The sequence below is a fragment of the Lithobates pipiens genome, unplaced genomic scaffold (genome assembly GCF_037356315.1).
Source record: "Lithobates pipiens isolate NorthernLeopardFrog02 unplaced genomic scaffold, aLitPip1_a1.2 Scaffold_8, whole genome shotgun sequence".
In the NCBI taxonomy this organism is placed as follows: domain Eukaryota; kingdom Metazoa; phylum Chordata; class Amphibia; order Anura; family Ranidae; genus Lithobates; species Lithobates pipiens.
In genome coordinates, this window is record NW_027507903.1 from 58,934,547 (window position 1) to 58,954,101 (window position 19,555).

Here is a 19,555-nt window from a genome sequence, read left to right on the forward strand (position 1 = left end):
CATCATGGGACACAGAGGTCCCTCTGATCGTCTTCGTCTTCGTCTATTCAGTGCTTGCTACAAAACGGAAGTGCTTCCTGTATGGGAGGTATTCACTGCCTGTCTAAAGACCTTTTGGTCTACCAGTGTCCGTTCACCTGGAAATTAAGAATAACCCAGCAGGTAATGAATATTAGCACAACTGTGTTCCATGATGTACTTAAAGAAAAGGATTTTACAGGTAAGTATGACAAAAAAAATCCTATTTAAAATCCTATTTAAAGTGTAAGTAAACTCCCATGCATGATTTTACCTATCGGTAAACCTATAATAAGGCACTGTAACTATCTCTTAAAAGTGCACCTTTTTTAGGAGATATTTACTGTACATGCAGCCACTGATTTCACTGGCACATGCGTGCTAAAGGAATGGCACACCTGTGCCGTAAATGGTGTCTCGCATTCGCGCAGGAGTCATGTCATGTCATCGCGGCTCTGGCCACTCGCCAACCCGGAAGGAAGATCGGGTGAAGATGGAAGCGCCTTTGGTGACAGCATTCCTCTGGAGGGCTTCCTTCTAAGGCGAGTTTCACAAAATGTGCTAGTATGCTAGCACATTATATTGCCTTGCAGTTTAAAAAAAAAAAAGAAAAAAGTTTACTACCGCTTTAACAAATTTTTGACCATTTTTCTTTTCAACTTTGTTTAGGCCCACCAGACTGTGGATCCCAGCTGTTCTGTTATGTAATCCAGCCACTGAAGTGTAAAATCAAGAAGACTGCTCCTAAGTCCAAGTGGAGAAGTTACATATTTATTTTATTTTTTTCCTTGTTTGCATTTGGCCAGATGCCTGTTATGCTACTCATAGATTTGTCACCACGTTTGGAGTATGGTCTAGAAGAGCATTTCTTATTTAGTCTACAAATGAAGGACTCTGCACAGTTCAGCATAGGTTTTGACGTTGCACTGATTTGACTTGGGAGATAGTTGTGTGTGTGTGTTGTGTTTTTTTTTTTTTTGTTTTTTTTTTTTTGTCCCTCCTTTTTGCTGCACATGTAATATCTTGAGGGAGAATAACTTTATAGCACTGTATATTAGTTACCTTTTTATATTTTCTTTTTCTATTTATAGTTGTAAAATATTAATAAAAGTTAATGTTTCTCAAGCCATAGAAAATAGATGGCCTTGCTTTGCACTGAAATGATTGATTTTAAATCTAATGTCATAAGTGAATAAATACAGGGTATTATACTATATGGCAGACCTGTAGTGTGGCCTTCTTTGCACAATAGTTTTTAAATCTTGGTTCTACTTTTCACCCACCAAGTGCAACTTTTCCTTTTGCATCTCGGGTAGTAAAAATGGCCATAGTGCCATCTATTCTACATAATCGTGTAGACGGTGAACATATCCTTACAGTGGCCATGGAACGTGAGTGGATCTGAAATCCCAAATATGGCGCCTGTTACAGATAAAACAAACTAGTATGGGATTAAACTTGCCTGGTTACTATCAGTAACTGAAATAAAGTTGGCAATACACTTAGATTTTTTTTTTTCATTCAACCTGCAATGAATCTATGCAGTTTGGATGAATGAATCTCCAATCCATTGTGGCTATTGTATTCTGATATCCGGCACAAGCGGCTGTCGGAGAATACTGAAACAGTGGCTGAATCTGAATGGGCCCTAAGTGTCCCCCCTTGTCACATGGAAGGAAATTGTAGAAGACCTTGTTGGGGAACTGGAGTAGCTGGAACAAGAGAGGTTATCACGAAGATATTTTAGTCCTGTAAATGTATTTGGCAATCCAGTAATTATGATTTACGCACAGTAGCATTGGTTCTAAGAAATCCACTCATGGAGAGTGCATGAACTCATTTTTCTCCCTTTCCTCTCCCCTCCCCAATACGGGTATACTGTACGACTGGGCTGTAGTGCAGTGTTTGCACCTGGGCCGGGTGGGTTCTGATCCTTGATTGAGGGCTACGCTGGCCGTCTGTGTCCCTGGGCTGTCATCTGTCTCTTGCTGGTGTCTGTGGGCTCTGCATGTGCTGCCGCCATAGCGCTGACCGCTGCCATTTTCAGTGTACTCTGTGTACAGCATGATTGTTGGCTGTTTTCTGTTAGCCTCTGTGAGAGCGTGGTCGTCCATTTTCTCTGAGTCAGGCGGCCATTTCCCCTGTGCTTTTTTTTTTTTTCCCCAATACAAGGACGGCCGGCAGCCATTTTCTTGTAGCCTCTGTGCATTTATTTTCCCCTCCCCAGCGCTGGTTCATGTGCCTCACAACAGCACAGTTTTTGTTCCTGGACACGTGAGAGCTGACACAGTGATCAGCAACAGCACGGCGCAGCACTCGGTCAGGGTGGTGAGTCCTGCAGTGGGGCCCCTCAGTCTGTTAGCAGCTAGGAGGGTGGGATTGAGCACCTTGTCCTAAGTCCCCAAGGGTGGCAGACAGGGTGGGTCAGCATGGCATCAGAAGCTGGCTAGTCTTCCCCAGATCTCCCTGCAATTGCGACCGGTTCACGTGCAAACAGTGCAGTGCCTTTGGACGCTTTGTCGGCAGTCCTTGACATGTTCATTGCCAGGATGGAGGCAGTGTGCAGGTGCAAGGGAGGTAAACTGGCCCCTGCCCCCCCATCCTCCAGGGAGAGCTCTGATTCAGACTCAGGGCCCCGTGGTGACTGGTGGCCCCTGTTCTGATGTGTTCGAGGACGCTGACCAGGACGCTGAGGATGATTCCGGGTCTGCGCAGGAAAAAGCACTAGTTGGAGCACTTATCACCACTGTGCTTGATACCCTGAAAATACAGGATGCAGCAGGATCCTCTGCTGAGGTGGCAGTCCCTTTTGTGTCCCATAAGCCAGCCCGTACACCTAAGGTGTTTCTGTATCTGACTTATTTTGATAAGTTCATATACAAGGAATGGGGAAGCCTGCAACGGACCCTTGCGGTCCCAAAAAGAATGGCGGTGCGGTACCCCATTGAAGAGAGCCTCCTTTAAAAAATGGTTGGCTCCCCCAGTCATGGACCCCTAGTATCCAGGTTAAATAAAGTGACCACGATTCCGGTAGAAGGGGCTCCTGCATTTAAGGACCCTACTGACAGGAGGGCTAAGGCAGTGGCTCGGTCCATGTTTACAGTGGTGGGGGTTAGTGCTACAACCGGTACTGGCCATGGCATTAGTGTCACAAACCCTTACTGAGTGGACAAAACTATTGTACCGTGAATTGGAGATGCAACAGTCCTCTCCAGTCTGTGTATAACTAGCAGACCAGCTGGTGCACGGCCTTAAGTATGTCTGTGATGCAGCCCTGGATACACTTCCACTACTCTCCAGAGCATCGGTATCAGCAGTGGTGCTATGGTGCCTAATCTGGCTGAAATACTAGTCTGTGGACCAGGCATCTAAAAAAGCCTTGATGGATTTGCCCTGCATTGGTGAGCGGCTATTTGGAGCCTCACTGGATGACATTAAGAATGTCAGAGGTGGGAAGAGCACGTTGCTCCCTCAGTCCAGGAAGGGTAAGGAGCCATGCCGCAGGCAAGGGCCCTCCTTTGTCCGCTCAAGAGGCTTTTTCATCCGCCCAGGGCTTCAGGTAAGCGATCGCAGTCAGACAGGACGCCTGCGGAGGGACAAAAGCTTCCCTGGTCTCGCAAGCCTGCGAGCAAAAGTACTATCGCATGAAGGTTTGCCCCCACCCGTCACACGTGGGTGGGGGCTTGCCTTTGGGAGTTTACAGCTCGGTGGGCCTCCCGGCTGTCCGACCAATGGGTCTGCAAACTGATTTCATCGGGCTACAAGATGGATCTCTTGGCCACCAAACATTTTCCCAAGTGTTCTTCCAGGACAGCCCTTGAGATATGGAGTCTCTCCCATCGACCCAGAAAACACATTTCCACAGTTCAAAAGGTGGTCACTGGTCAGTCATTCGTGTTTCCTCCGGAGGAACATGTGGCCAGGAACCAGGAGGGACTCCTCTCTCAGGGGCTGCCTGAAGAGTCTGGAGGCTCCAGTGGGGTCCTTACCTTCTAGCTTAAAGGGCTCTGGTCCGTCCAGCTGACCGGAGCAGACCCGTTGCCTCCATCTTTCCCGTGCCGAGGTGTGCCAGTGGCAGGATGACGCCGGTTCCCCCCAGGATCGGTGAGTGGATCGATCCATCTCAGCGCCTTGTCGCGGTGGGGGTCGGAGAGGCCGAGCGTCATTTCTGGCGGAACCGTGTCATCGCTGTGTGCCAAGTTCCGGGTCTCTAGGGGCACGAGGAGGAGAGGAAAAGCCCGCGCTGTGCCTACAGAGTCCCGACCAGCGTCCAGCTATACCGGACTAGCGGTGGGATTCGGAGCTCGAGAAGGGAACCATGGAGGCTAATCCCCAAGACACTCCGGCGGATGCAGGCACCAGCCAATCCCAGGTAGGCTGCTGGGCAAGCCGTTTACTCGGGTGGTCTGGGGGGGTTGTGGTGTTAGTAAAGCTGGGATCTGTAGTGCCCCACGGTGGTGGTTACCTCACAGTCCAGGATGTATGCAGTGGTTGGTGTTTCTAAGGAGGGATATAGAGTTTGATGCTAAGAATGTCTATTCTTTATTTCAGGCTAAGGAGGTCCCAAGGGACGACGAGGCAGGCCGCAAAAAGTGCCCAAATTGTGGAAATAGATTGTCTTCAGGCTCTAACAAAGCCTTATGCAAGGAATGCATTGCAGGCTTACAAAACTGAGGTAGATTCTCCCTTGGCTAAATTTCTTGGCTCCTTTAAAGATGAAATAGCATCGACTTTTAAATCCCTCTGGGATTTAATCACGGATGTAGGCACTGCTGCCTCTACTAGTAGAGCAACTGCAATTTCCTCCTCACCATGCATTACAACACCCAGCTCTGGGGAGCCCTGTATAGTCAGGGAGCATAGCCCCACGTTAGTTGGCCCTGAATCCTCTGATGCAGATTCAGACCAGGATTGGGATCAGGTGGCAGCTAACAGTTGCAAAATGCAAGCTGTCTCTTGAAGTAGATGAGCTGTTAAGCGCTATTTATGATATGCTGGAAACTGAGGAGGAAACTCAATTAAAGTGGAAGTAAACCCATCGATTTAAACAGTTAAAAAAAAAAAAAAGGCATACCGGGAATGCTAACTGCACATTGGCTGTGTTCTCAGCCAAACTATCAAACCATCCAATGGCTGGTGTCATAACGAATCACATGTGCAGCACCATAGCAGTTTAAGATTAAACAGAGGCAAAGATGGCAGCTTCCTTGGCGGAAAACTATAGGGGAGTTTGCTTCCACTTTAACCAGACATGATGAAATGTATGAGGCTCTGGGGAAAAAGGCAAAAGTCTTTCCAATAGATAAAGTGCTTTCTGGCCTTGTCCATAAGGAGTGGTCTGAACCGGATAAGGAGGTTTTCTTTACTAATTCCCTTTAAAAGTCTGGAATAAAAACCCTAAACTAGACGCCCCTCTGTCCAAAGTCTCAAAACAGGCGGATCTGGCTTTTGAGGATATGGGTCATTTAAAAGACCCAATAGACGGGAGAACAGACAGTCTTAAAGATGGCCTGGGATGCCTCTATGGCAGGCTTGAAACCAGCTCTAGCTAGAAACCTGGAGTTCTGGTTGTCACAACTTCAAGAACACCTAAAAACAGGCACTCCTAGGGGGGAGCTCTTAAAAACCTTCCCTATGCTTTTCAAGGCCACGAGTTTCATCTTTGACGCATCCACTGATTCCGTAAAGTTTTTGGCTAAATCAGCAGCACTTTCAGTTGCAGCAAGGAGGTCAGTATGGATGAAAACTTGGGGGGGGAAGAGACACAGCATCTAAAACTCACCTGTGCAGTGTCCCTATTACAGGAGACTTAGTCTTTGGGCCTGAGTTAGATGCCGCCTTAGAAAGGACGGCGGATAAAAAGAAAACCTTTCCCACAAAAGAAACATTTTCAAAGATTTTTCGTCCTAAGGAACCCTCCAAGTCAGAGAAGGACTTCAAACCTAAAAAACACTGGTCGGAACATAAGGGGAAAGGAAAAGGGGGCATTCTTTTTTACCGCCCCAATCAAAACCCCCAAGCCCCAGTGATGTCAGGGTCCCTGTGGGGGGACAATTGAGCAAATTTCTTCTACAGTGGGAAAAGACAACCTCAAATGGGCTTGTCTTAAATATAATAAGAGGTTACGCGCTGGAATTTCACAGCAGCCCACCCTCAAAGTTTTTGATGACAAAACTTCCAAGTCACTCAGAAAAGGCCAGGGCCTTGCCATTACTAATAGGGGAGATGGTGGATCAAGAGGTATTGACATCAGTCCCTATTCATGAACAGGGGGGCGGTTTTTACTCGCACATTTTTTGTGGTAAAAAAGCCGTCCGGGAGGTTCAGACTAATCACGAACCTCCAACCTCTGAACTACTCCATCCGTTACAAAAAATTTCAGATGGAGTCTATTCAATAAAAAAATCTTCTCCAGAAGGAGATGTTTATGGCTACCCTGGATCTAAGGGACGCTTATCTGCATATCCCAATAAAGAAGGAATGCAAAAAATCCCTTCGAATGGCGGTTCAGATAGACACGAAAGTTTATCACTTTCCGTGCAGAGCACTTCCCTTCGGACTGCCGTCCTCCCCGAGGATCTTTACCAAGGTTCTCGGGGAGGCACTAGTTCCGTTTAAGACTCCAGTCAGTCTCGATTATTGCCTATCTAAACAACTTACTACTCACAGCCCACTCAGAGTTGGCTTTCTCAGGACTTAGAGTTGACTGTAGTAGTCAATTGGGGTGGATTATCAGTCAGGAAAAATCCAAGACTACCCCAACTCAGTAGATCCTGTACTTAGGTTACAGGATCATGTCGGTAGACCAGAGAATAGTACTGCCAGAAGAAAAGATATTGAATCTGCGGCAGAGAATGTCTTTTCTTCAAAGCAGCCCCAAATGTACAGTAAAGGAGGTAATTTCAGTGCTAGGCCTTGTGACAGCAGCCATTCCAGCCATACAATGGGCCAGGCTCCACCAAAGAGACCTTCAGAGGTTCTTGTTGGAACAGTTAAAGGGCAGGGGTCTAGAGGAGGAAGTATTGATCCGCTCAAAAATAAAACGCTCCCTCTGGTGGAAGGACACAGAACCTAAACTAAGGTGTTCTCTGGGTCCTGCCTATTGCATCCACTCTGACCATGGACACGAGCCGTTGGGGCTGGGGTGCCCATCTCGGCTCAAACTGGGCCCAGGGCAGGTGGACCCCAGAAGATAAACGTTTCTCCTCCAATTGGAAGGAGCTAACGGCAATCCGCAGAGCTATTTTGGCCTTTCAGACCACAATACAGGGTCAACATCTACAAGTCCGCTCAGACAATATGACGGCTGTAGCTTATATAAACAAACAGGGAGGTACCAGAAGTCCTCATTTACTGTCGGTGGCCAGACACATTCCAGTGGGCAGAATCCAATCTAGGATCCATTTCTGCAGTTCACCTGAAAGGGGAGTTTTGAATTGGGAATGGTCTCTGCACCCGGAAGTATTCAATGCAAACAAAGTGAATGCAAAAGTGCCCAGTTTTTGCTCGCTACGCCCAGGAGATCAGACCTTGGCAGTAGATGCCTTACAGACTCCATGGACCTTCAGCCTGGCGTATGCATTTCCCCCTCTTCACCTCATCCCGAGGGTCCTAGCAAAATTCCTTGCAGAAGAAACCTGTTTATGTCTAGTAACACCATTTTTTTTGGCCCAGGAGACCGTGGTTCACAACGTTGCTACAGTTGGCAGACCATCCTCCTCTAAGACCTCCCTGCAGACAGGACCTCTTGTTGCAGGGTCCTCTGTCATCCGCAGGTGGCCATGCTGAACATTTCAGCGTGGTTACTGAGGAGGAGATTTTGAGGAGTAAGGGCCTGACAGATGGGATAATTGCAACCTTACTACAGAGTCGAAAACCAGTCACCAGAGCTATTTACAAGAAAGTCTGGAGGAAGTTTAATAGCCGGCTGAATAGCCGTAGGGAGAAGAACATGGATACGGCTAATATCCTACAATTTCTCCAGGAGGGGATAGACAAAGGGTTAACTCTTAGTGCTATTAAGGTGCAGATAGCTGCCTTAAGTGTATACCTAGATAAACGGTTACAGGAAAATCCTTTGATCGCTAGATTCTGTAAGGCAGTTTCTAGACGTAAACTGGTCAGAGTTAACAGGGCTCCATCCTGGGATCTATAAATTGTGCTTAAAGCCTTCTTATGGCCTTCTTTTGAACCTATCGCAGAAGCCTTATCAACTGGACTTAATGTCTAGTCAGGATCAGGCTTTTGGGAGGTTCTTGGTAAATGACTGACCAGGGACCTGAGGGACCACCTTTTGAACTGTGGCAATGTGTTTGCTGGGTTGATGGGAGGGACTCCATCTCTCAAGGGCTGTCCTGGAAGACCACCGGAAAAGGAGTTTACGGTAAGTACTAACTCCAGTTTTTTTCCCCCTCCAGCATACCCTTACTCCCGGCTCTCAGGGAGGCCCTGTTTGGGGCAGTAAGGGACCTGCTTAGCTGTGGGGTGTTAGTGCCTGCTCCAAAACCAGAAAGGTTTCAGGGATTCTACTCCAATCTGTTTGTAGTCCCCAAAAAGGAAGGGGTAGGTCCAATCCTGGACCTAAAATCACTCAATTCCTTTGTGAAAGTACAGAAGTTACGAATGGAATCAGTTTGCTCCATAGTCGCTGCACTCCATCAGGGGGACGCCCTGGCGTCTTTGGACATCCAGGACTCGTACTTGCATATACCCATATGCCTCAGGCATCAGAGGTTTCTGCGATTTGCAGTGGGGGAAGAGTACTACCAGTTTGTGGCTCTCCCCTTTTGGCCTGGCTTCAGCACCCCAAGCCTTTACCAAGCTATTGACTCCAATTTTGGCGTTGTGGGATCGCAATCGTGAGGTATCTGGACGATCTTCTGAGAGCAGCTTCCGCCTCAGAATTAAGGGAGGATGTGTCGATCACCATGCAATCTCTACAGGAGTTTGGGTGGGTGTTGAACCTCAAAAAGTCGGTACTAGTGCCAACTAAGCGACTGGAGTACCTAGGCTTACTGCTGTACTCCGTGGAGGCAAGAGTGTTTCTCCCTTCAGACAAACTGCAGACTCAGTACCGCGCTGAAGCTGTCGATGAACCGCAGGTGGTCATCGCTGTGTTTCTGCATGCGAGTTCTGGGCCTCATGGTAGCCTCCTTCAAGGCGGTACCGTACGCCCAATTTCACACCAGAGTCTTGCAGAGGGAGATATTGTCCAAATGGGACAAATCTCTGTTATCCCTGGATCGGTGGATTCAGGTGAGCCAGTTAGTCAGGGACTCTCTTCTCTGGTGCCTGAGATCTCTGGGCCTTCAGTCTGGGATATCGTTCCTGCCTCTTCATTGGACGGTGATCACAACGGACGCCAGCCTGACCAGCTGGGATGGAGTACTGGGAGTACAATCGACGCAGGGCCTCTGGTCGAGGGAGGAATCCGTTACTGATCAGTGTGCTTCGAGCGATCAGGCTATGCCTCTCCACATGGTCGATGAGACTACGAGGGCGTCCGATCAGAATCCAATCAGACAATGCCACGGCGGTGGCATATGTCAACCATGAAGGAGGAACAAGAAGCTCGGCTGCAGCAGGAGAGGTCGCTCACATCCTTCTGTGGGCAGAGCGACCCATACAGGCCCATATACATCCAAGGAGGCCAAGGGCATTCAAGTAATACTGATTGCCCCAGATTGGCCTTGGCGTCCTAGGCACGCCAACCTAGTACGCCTGTTGGCGGTTGCCGATGCTGGTAGACCTCCTATCACAAGGTTCAATACTCCATCCTGCTTTACCGTCACTGGTTTTAACGGCATGGCTGTTGAAAACCAGGTGCTAAGGAACCTAGGTCTGTCACTCGGTGATCTCCACTATGCTTAGGCCACAAATCTTCTTCTTCTGAAGATATACTATCGTACGTGGAAGGCTTTTATCTTCCATGTGTGAGATGGGGTGGCGTCCATGCACCTGTTCCGTTTCCAGGATCCTGCTGTCCTTACAGTGAGGAGTGGACCAGAAGCTGGCCTTGAGCACCATCAAGGGGCAGATATCAGCCTTGGCTGTTTTTTTATTTATTTATTTTTTTGAAAGACCCCTGGCGTCTCATTAGTGAGCACCTTTTGTGCAAGGGGTTCGGCATGTAGTCCCTCTGGTGCGACCACCCCACCTCTGTGGGATCTGAACCTGGTGCTATCGACCCTTCAGAAGGCGCCGTTTGAGGACATCAGGGAAATCCCCTTGTTGACTTTCTCAGAAAGTAGTCTTCCTAGTGGCCATTAAATCTACCAGGAGGGTTTCTGAGCTGGCGGCTTTGTCTTGCAAGTCACCCTAAGGATAAGGTGGTGTTGCGTCCTCAACCTTCTTTTCTGCCGAAGGTGGTTTTGGCCTCCCATCTTAAAGAGGACATTGTGTTACCATCTCTATGTCCTAAACCGACACACCCTAAGGAGGTGGCCCACCATTCCCTAGATGTGGTCCAGGCCCTAAGGGTATACCTGTCTGCCACGGCTCCCTTCCGGAAGTCAGACTCTCTGTTCCTTTTGGTAGCTGGTCCGAAGAAAGGGCAGGTTGACCAGCATCTCATAGTGGATCAGACGGATCGTTGTCCAGGCTTACGCCCTGAAGGGGCAGGTGCCCCCCTTTTCCTGTCACGGCCCATTCCACCAGGGCAATTAGGACTGCTTGGCTTTCCGACATCAAGCCTCGGTCTCCCAGGTGTGTAAGGTGGTGACTTGGTCGTCCGTTCACACCTGTACAGAGTTGATGTAAGCTCATCTTCTGATGCCTGCTTTGGCCCCAAAGCTTTGCAGGCGGCCCTGTAATGTTGCAATTTACACTTTCTTCTTGTTGGAGAAATTTACATTTTGATTGTCGATGCGTATGTTGGCCGCAAGTTCTGATGCGGTTGGTTCAGATGGTTTCTCCTCCGTTGGGGCGCACCTCTGATTGTGGATGAAGTTATGTTTTCTGTTCCCACCCCTCGTTATGACACTGCTTGGGGACGTCCCTACAGTCAAGATTAATGGAGCTTTGTCCATCAATGAATGAAAGAGAAAATAGGATTTTTGTACTCACCGTAAAATCCTTTTCTCTGACGTTCATTAACGGACACAGCACCTACCACTCCTATTGGTTTGTTATACTGCTTGTCAACGTACTGAGCTGCAGGAAGCGGGCTGAGGGGTTATTCGTAGAGGGACTGCCCCCTTGGCGGAACTGTACAGTTCTGTTTTTCACATGTATTACATGTTCTGCCTAGTCCTCTCCTGAAGGTGGTGTAATTAACCCACGGTTAAGATGAATGGAGCTGTGGCTGTCAATGAACTTCAGAGAATAGGATTTTTCCGGTGAGTACAAAAATCCTATTTTTGCATAAAAGACGTACTGGTTTGAAGGTAATCCAAGTTAGTAAAAATTGCATAACGGTACATACACTCCCAATGCTCTGATCGAAGGATCTGGCATTTTGCTTCCCTCCCAGCTTCTCACCTCCCCAACATGGTGGAAGCATGTAAACCCCTACAACCTAATATATGAACCGGCTTCCAGCTATCAACGTTAGCTGGAGGTACAGTACTTAAAGCATGGTGATCAGTAAAATTCATAATGAAGAAAAGGTTGCAAATGTAATGGGGGTGATTTTTCATTGTGTGGCACATTGTTAGGGCGCAAGGTAAGTCCTATGCTTCCCGTTTTCTGTATGTGTGAGACTCTTGCTGCAAGGATACAGTCTTTCTGCTGTAATAGTATTACGGGCATCAGCTCTGTGGTGTCCCCATGGGAGTGCTGTGTAAGCGGTATGAGGAGCATGGTGGTAATCTCTGCTGTCCATGCAGCTCTGGGGCAGAGGCTGAGAGTCCAGGTACGACTGTAAATGGTTACCCTCCCCCTTCTGTGGCATAGGGATCGGGCCCTCCGATCCCTGATAGGGTGGGCCCCTGATCCCGTAGTAGGTAATGCATGGATTGTAGAGGGGGAGGGGGAAATCCATAAGGGGGAATGGATGGAAGGATAAGGGGGCCATCCATCATACAAGGGCAACCGTACTCTCAGAAGCAGTCCGTCCATCTTGTCCCCCAGCTGGGCGTCCACATTGATCCAGCCAGTGTGCTGCTGTCTTCAGATCTTCAAAAAAAAATGTGGCTCTACCATCCTCCACTCGTAGTCTGGCTGGGAACAACATGCCCTATTTGAGGTGTAACACCCTCAGCCTCCGCTTAACATCTTGAAACTGCGCACGCTTTCTTTGGACCTCGTTAGAGACATCAGGAAACACTGCAATGTGCCCGTTGCCCAAGGGAATGTTGCATTTTCTCACTGGTCAGCCTAAGGATTTTATCCCTGTCTTTTGAAGTTGAGAAATGTGGCAATAAAAGTTCTGGGAGGGGCCCCAGTTGGAGGTTTAGCTGGTATATGTGTGCCCTCTTCACCGCAAACATGGCAGAGAAGTTTTGGATCAGGAGAGATTCCAGGTATTCAGCAGGATTGTTACCTTCTGCTTTCTCATGCAGGATGTCTTCCATTGGGCATCTCTCCGTCGGCGACCCGATCCTTCATCTTGCACAGATCTTGGCGCAGCAGGGAGATGTCTATCGTGACCTCTTCTATTTTAGCTGTGAGCGTCCCCTGTAGCTTCGCTATAGCATCCAGGACTTTAGCTGTGTCTGCGTTCTGATGCTCTGTGGCAGAGCATGTGCCAGCGCCATCTTTGGCCTGTGGGTCTGGCTCCTAATGGCGCTATTTCGCCAGCTTGTCCACCGCCATGGATGTCTGTTTTAGGTGGAGACATGTTCCCACTCTGCTCCCAGGTGTGCGACATGGTTTGGGGTGTAAAATATCAGGCTGGGAAGCTTGCAGGATAATGCTCGGGATATGTGGCAAGAGGAGCTCACTCAGTGTGTGCCCTACTCCATCACCGTCCAGGCAACGCCCCTGGCTTGCTGTCACAATAAGGGGGGAGGGATTAGTGAGAGGCTGTAGGAGTGAAAACATGTTCTGCCCTAAAAACAAGTGCAATGTGCAACATAGCCATATTCTCTCCACAATTAAGGCTGCAGATTGACATTCCCTCTGCCTTAATGACCATTGTGTGATGTGCCCCCCCAATTTGTGTAGGTTCAACCCATTCAATAGGCACTTCGCTTCTCTTTTTTTTTTTTTTTTTTTTCTCAATTCAACCGGCTTTTATTGGTACATTCAATAAAGTATACAGTAAGAACATTATCATAGTAAATGTCAATGAGGGTGACAATAATTACAGCATGAGGCCTGGAAGAAGATCCCATATAGGGATGAGATTGCAATTAGAAATAATAGGGGGTTTACAGTGCAGCGGAATACGACAGAAAATATGTAAACGTAGCACACAAATATTCATCCTTCTAATGGTTCCCACTCCACTGAGTGATATTAGGAGCTCAACAATTTTTATATAAATAAAAAGTATATGGAGGGGGCTTCATTATATAGTCTCTGGGGCTTGTAACCACTTATCCCAAATTTTACCACATTTGGAAGGACAACCTCTTACCTTTTTATATAGTAGGTGAGGTTGAAAAAGATCAGGTTGACAAGTCCAAGTCCATGTGTGATTATATGTCAGTATTACATTGTATATCCCTGTATGTTGTGGTCGTTCAGGTGCTTATCTAATAGTTTCTTGAAACTATCAATGCCCCTCGCTGAGACCACCGTCTGTGGAAGGGAATTCCACATCTTTGCCGCCCTTACAGTAAAGGACCCTCTACGTAGTTTAAGGTTGAACCTCTTTTCTTCTAATTTTAATGAGTGGCCACAAGTTTTGTTAAACTCCCTTTTGCGAAAAAGTTTTATCCCTATTGTGGTGTCACCAGTATGGTATTTTGTATATTGAAATTATATCCTCTCTCAAGCATCTCTTTTCCAGATAGAATAAGTTCAGTGCTTGCAACCTTTCCTCATAACTGATATCCTCCTTATCAGCTTTGTTGCCCTTCTTTGTACTCGCTCCATATCCAGTACATACTTCCTGAGGACTGGTGCCCAGAACTGGACAGCATATTCCAGGTGTGGCCATAGTCTTGTTGAGCGGGAGAATTATCGTTTTATCTCTGGAGTTGATACCCTTTTTAATGCATGCTAATATTCTGTTTGCTTTGTTAGGTTCAGCAATGCCAAGCTGCTGCTATCATCTACTAGGACCCCCAGGTCCTTTTCCATCCTAGATTCCTCAAGAGGTTCCCCCCCAGTGTATAGATTGTATTCCTATTTTTGCCACCCAAATGAATTATTTTACATTTTTCTACATTGAACCTTATTTGCCATGTAGTTGCCCACCTCATTAATTTGTTCAGATCTTTTTGCAAGGTTTCCACATCCTGTGGAGAAGTTATTGCCCTGCTTAGCTTAGTATCGTCCGCAAATACAGAGATTGACCTGTTTACCCCATCCTCCAGGTCGTTTATGAACAAATTAAATAGGATTGGTCCCAGCACAGATCCCTGGGGGACCCCACTACCGACCCCTGACCATTTCGAGTACTCCCCATATATTGCCACCCTCTGAACTCTCCCTTGTAGCCAGTTTTCAATCCATGTACTCACCCTATGATCCATGCCAAGGGACCTTATTTTTTTGCAGTAAACGTTTATGGGAACGGTGTCAAATGCTTTTGCAAAATCCAGATACACCATGTCTACAGGCCTTCCTTTATCTAGCTGACAACTCACCTCCTCATAGAAGGTTAGTAGATTGGTTTGGCAAGAATGATTCTTCATGAATCCATGCTGATTACTGCTAATGATACCGTTCTCATTACTAAAATCTTGTATATAGTCCCTTATCAGCCCCTCCAATAGTTTACATGCTATTGATGTTAGGATTAACTGGTCTGTAATTCCCAGGGATGTATTTTGGGCCCTTTTTAAATATTGGTGCTACATTGGCTTTTCTCCAATCAGCTGGTACCATTCCAGTCATTAGACTGTCAGTAAAAATTGGGAACCATGGTCTGGCAATTACTTGGCTGAGTTCCCTAAGTACTCTTGGGTACAAGCCATCTGGTCCCCGGTGATTTATTAATGTTAAGTTTCCCAAGTCTAATTTTAATTCTGTCCTCTGTTAACCATGGAGGTGCTTCCTGTGATGTATCATGAGGATGAACACTGCAGTTTTGGTTACTGAAGCCCCCCGATTCCCTCGTGAAGACTGAGCAGAAGAATAAATTCAATACATTCACCATTTCCCCATCCTTTGTAACCAGATGTCATTTCTCATTCTTTATGGGGCCAATATTGTTTGTCCTCCCTTTTTTACTATTTACATACTTAAAGAATTTCTTGGGATTTTTTTTTTTTTTTGCTCTTCTCCGCTATGTGTCTTTCATGTTCGATCTTAGCCATCCTTATTGCACCCTTACATTTCTTGCTAAAGTCTGAATGCTGATGATGATCCCTCAACCTTGTATTTTTTGAAGGCCTTCTCCTTTGCTTTTATATGTCAGTATTACATTGTATATCCCTGTATGTTGTGGTTGTTCATGTGCTTATCTAATAGTTTTTTGAAATTATCGATGCACCCCTCTGCAACCACTGCCTGTGGAAGGGAATTACACATCCGAACTGCCCTTATGTTAAAGAACCCTCTACGCAGTTTAAGGTTAAACTGCTTTTCTTCTATTTTTAGCGAATGGCCACGTGTCTTATTAAATTCCCTTACATGGAAACATTTTTTATCCCTATTTTGAGGTCATCAGTACGGCATTTGTATATTGAAATCATATCCCCCTCTCAAGTGTCTCTTCTTCAGACCCTTTTCATTGGTTTTGTTGCCTTTCTCTGGACTCTCTCCAGTTCCAGCACATCCTTCCAGAGGACTGGCAAACAGAGCTGGGCAGCATACTCAAGTTGCAGTCAGACCAGAGTCTTGTAGAGTAGGAGAATTATGTTTTTATCTCTGGAGTTAATCCCCTTTTTAATGCATGGCGATATTCTGTTTGCAGCAGCTTGGCACTGCATGCCATTGCTGAGTCTGTCATCTACTAGGACCCCCAGCTATTTTTCTATCCTAGTTTCCCCAGAGGTTCTCCCCTAGTGAGTAGATTGCATGCATATTTTTGCCACTCAAATGCATTATTTTACCTGATTTTCCATGTAGTTGCCCACCCCATTAAATTGTTCAGATCTTCTTGCAAGGTTTCCACATCCTGTGGAGAAGTTATTGCCCTGCTTAGCTTAATATTGCTTGCAAATACAGAGATCGAACTGTTTATCCCATCCTCCAGGTCGTTTATGAATAAATTAAATAGGATTGGTCCCAGGACAGAACCCTGGGGCACCCCACTACCCACCCCTGAACATTCCAAGTACTCCCCATTTATCACTACCCTCCAAACTTGCCCTTGTTGCCAATTTCAATCCATGTACTCACCCTATGGTCCATGCCAAATGACCTTTGTACAGTAAACGTTTACGGGGAACTGTATCAAATACTTTTTCCAAAATCCAGATACACCACGTCTACGGGCCTTTATCTAGATGACAGCTCACCTTCTCATAGAAGGTTAATAAATTGGTTTGACAAAAGATTCTTCATGGCTTAAATCTTTCTTCCTAATCTATTAGCTGATTTCTGCTGATACAGTTGACATTGCTAAAATCTTGTATATAGTGCCTTCTCACCTCCCAAGAGCTTGCATACAGTTGATGTTGGGCTAACTAATAATAATAGATTTTATTTATAATGCACTTTACATCAAAAAGATCTCAAAGTGCTACAAGTTAAAATTAACAACTATATGGATAAAACAAACTTCTAAAACGAACAAAAAGCTTTGCTCAAAAGAAATGTCTTAAGGCCTTTTTTAAAACATTTAGTAGATTGAGGAGCCCTAAGGATGTCAGGTAGGGCATTCCACAGGCGTGGGGCAGCTGCACAAAAGGCCCTGTCTCCCATTGTCCTTAGTCTAGTTCTGGGTATTTGAAGAAGATTCGTGTGACTGGAGCGGAGGGAACGAGTTGAGAGTTGCGAGTTAAGAAGTTCTTTAAGATATGGTGGGGCATGTCCATAAATACATTGATGCGTAAGAAGGGAAACCTTATACACAATCCAGGCGGAAACAGGAAGCCAATGGAGTGAGTGGAGAAAGGGGGTAATGTGCTCATGTTTCCGCACTCTCATTAGGATCCTTGCTGCAGAGTTTTGAATGTACTGAATCCTCTACAGACTCTTTCCAGGAATCCCAATAAGAAGTGCGTTACAGTAATCCAGTCTGGAGGAGACAAAGGCATGAACCAGCTTTTCAGCATCAGAAAAAGAAAGAATTGGACGGAGTTTAGAAATATTACGAAGATGATAAAAAGAAGTCTTACATAGATGATTTATATGGGTTTCACCAAGATTTGTAACTGTTGAGAGGGGAATGTTACAGCCAGAAAAAGTAATGCTGGTTATAGGTGATGATTTGATCTGATGAGGAGTGCCAATCGGAACAACTTCTGTTTTGGAACTGTTTAATTGAAGAAAATTATGTTCCATCCATACCTTTTATCTCCTCCAGACAGGTGGAGAGTACTGATAAAGATGACTGTGAAGATGGCATTTCAGCTGTTGCATTTACATAAAGCTGTGTATCATCAGCATAACAGTGGAATGAAATTTTTTGGCCAAGGGGGGTGATGTAGAAAATGAAAAGAATGGGGCCAAGAACTGACCCCTGGGGGACACCACAAGTAACTGTATGTGGATTTGATTTAAAATGACCCAGGGAAATATACTCTGTCCAGTTTGTGAGGTATGATTTGAACCGAGGGCTGTGTCGTTGAGTCCAGTGGTAAAATGGAGCCGATTTTAAAAGAATGCCATGGTCAACAGTATCGAATGCAGCCGAAAGGTCCAGAAGGATGAGGAGGGAGGAAAAACAAGCATCAGATGATATAAGAAGGTCGTTTGTAACTAACGAGGGCAGTCTCTGTGCTGTGAGCAAAGCGGAAACCAGATTGAAATTTTTCAAAGAAGTTGTTATATTTGAGGTGGTCCTGAAGACGCATGGCAACTACTTTCTCCAGTACTTTTGATATAAAGGGAAGATTTGAGATGGGCCTATAATTTGATAGGACTTCTGGATCAAGAGTAGGTTTTTTAAGCAATGGTCTGATAATAGTGGTTTTTAAAACGGAGGGAATGTGACCAGCTTGGAGAGAATAATTTATAGCAGCGGTGATCAGGGGACTGAGGGCAGTAATATGAATTTTTACCAGGGAGGTTGGAAGAGGGTCCAGGGAACAGGTGGAAGGTTTCATCTTCCTGATGATATTCTGCACCTCATCTGATGACACCTCAAGAAAACAGTTTAAAGGTTTAGAAATGATCTGTGTCTGGGGAACAGTTTGGGTGGGAGGACCTGAAAGAACAGAATGAATATGTTCAATTTTTGAAGTGAGAAAATCCATAAATTTTTTGCACTGCTCTTCTGTAAGGGCAGCAGGTGGAGGGGATTTTGGTTTAAGAAGGTGGTTTACAGTAGAGAAAAGCTGCTTAGAATTTCCTGGGCTATTTCTGATGTCATTTGAGTAAAACTGTGACCTTGCCTCTTTAAGAGACTGCATATTTTTGTTGGTGCTCCCGGTAAATTTGTTTATGAACAGTGAGACTAGAAGCTTTAAAGCACCGCTCAAGGACCCGCCCTGCTGCCTTCATCTTACGAAGCTCATCTGTAAACCAGGGAGCTGAATGGGTGAAGGTGACTGTTCTTGTTTTAAAGGGCATGGAGGTCCAAGAGGCTGCTAAGTTCACTGTTGTAATAATCCACTGCTTTGTCAGCTGATAAAAAATGTGTGGAAAGATGCTCAAAGTCTGCTGCCAGAAGGGCTGAGTTTGTTTTTTTAGGTTTCTAAAACAGATGTTCTGCTTAGGCCTACAAAGGGCAGAGGGGGATGACAAATCCATAGAGATGGCCTTGTGCTCAGACACACCTAGATCATACACCAGCAGGTTGGCGAGAGCAGCAGAATTTGTAATGACCAAATCCAAGATATGCCCCCTGGTATGTGTGGGGACACCAACAAGTTGCTTTAAGTTAAAACAATCCAGAAGTTGAAGAAATTCAGCTGCAAAACGGCAGGAAGGGGTGTCAACGTGAATATTCATATCGCCCAAGATTATGACATCGGCAGAGGATGTGCAGAAAGTTGTAAGGAGATTTGACATCTCAGCAATAAATGATGGATTTGGTTTAGGTGGTCGATAAATAAGGAGGGGACTTACATTTCAATGCAAGGCATTCAAATGAAGACAGTTCAGGTAATGGCTGCAGAGATAGCTCCAGATCGCTGCGATGAATGACTGACAAGCCCCCACCGCGCCCTGTGCTGCAAGCTTTTTGAAGGTAGCTATATCCTCGGGGACAGCTCTCATTTAAAGAGGAAAAGGTATTTGGTTGATGCCAGGTCTCTGTAAGGAACATATAGTCCAGACATTTATCCAGGATATGATCATGAATGAAACAGGCGTTAATTATAATAGACTGCATTTAAAAGTTAAATTTTTTACTACTTGATGATGCAACAAGTCT

The 19,555-nt window shown here is 46.0% G+C and overlaps 1 protein-coding gene across 4 annotated transcripts in view; it reads left to right on the forward strand.

The window, feature by feature from the left end:
* LOC143963981 (lamin-B3-like) overlaps nt 1-1,234 on the forward strand; it is a gene marked incomplete at its 5' end in the record, with an annotated part of 61,618 nt that extends 60,384 nt beyond the window's left edge. For all 4 annotated transcript variants that reach the window (XR_013271058.1, XM_077473705.1, XM_077473707.1 and 1 more), the window contains 1 exon segment: nt 688-1,234. Coding sequence is in view for 1 of the 4 variants with exons in the window: in XM_077473706.1 (XP_077329832.1) it covers nt 688-726 (39 nt within the window).
* Between the last annotated feature and the right edge of the window lie 18,321 nt (nt 1,235-19,555).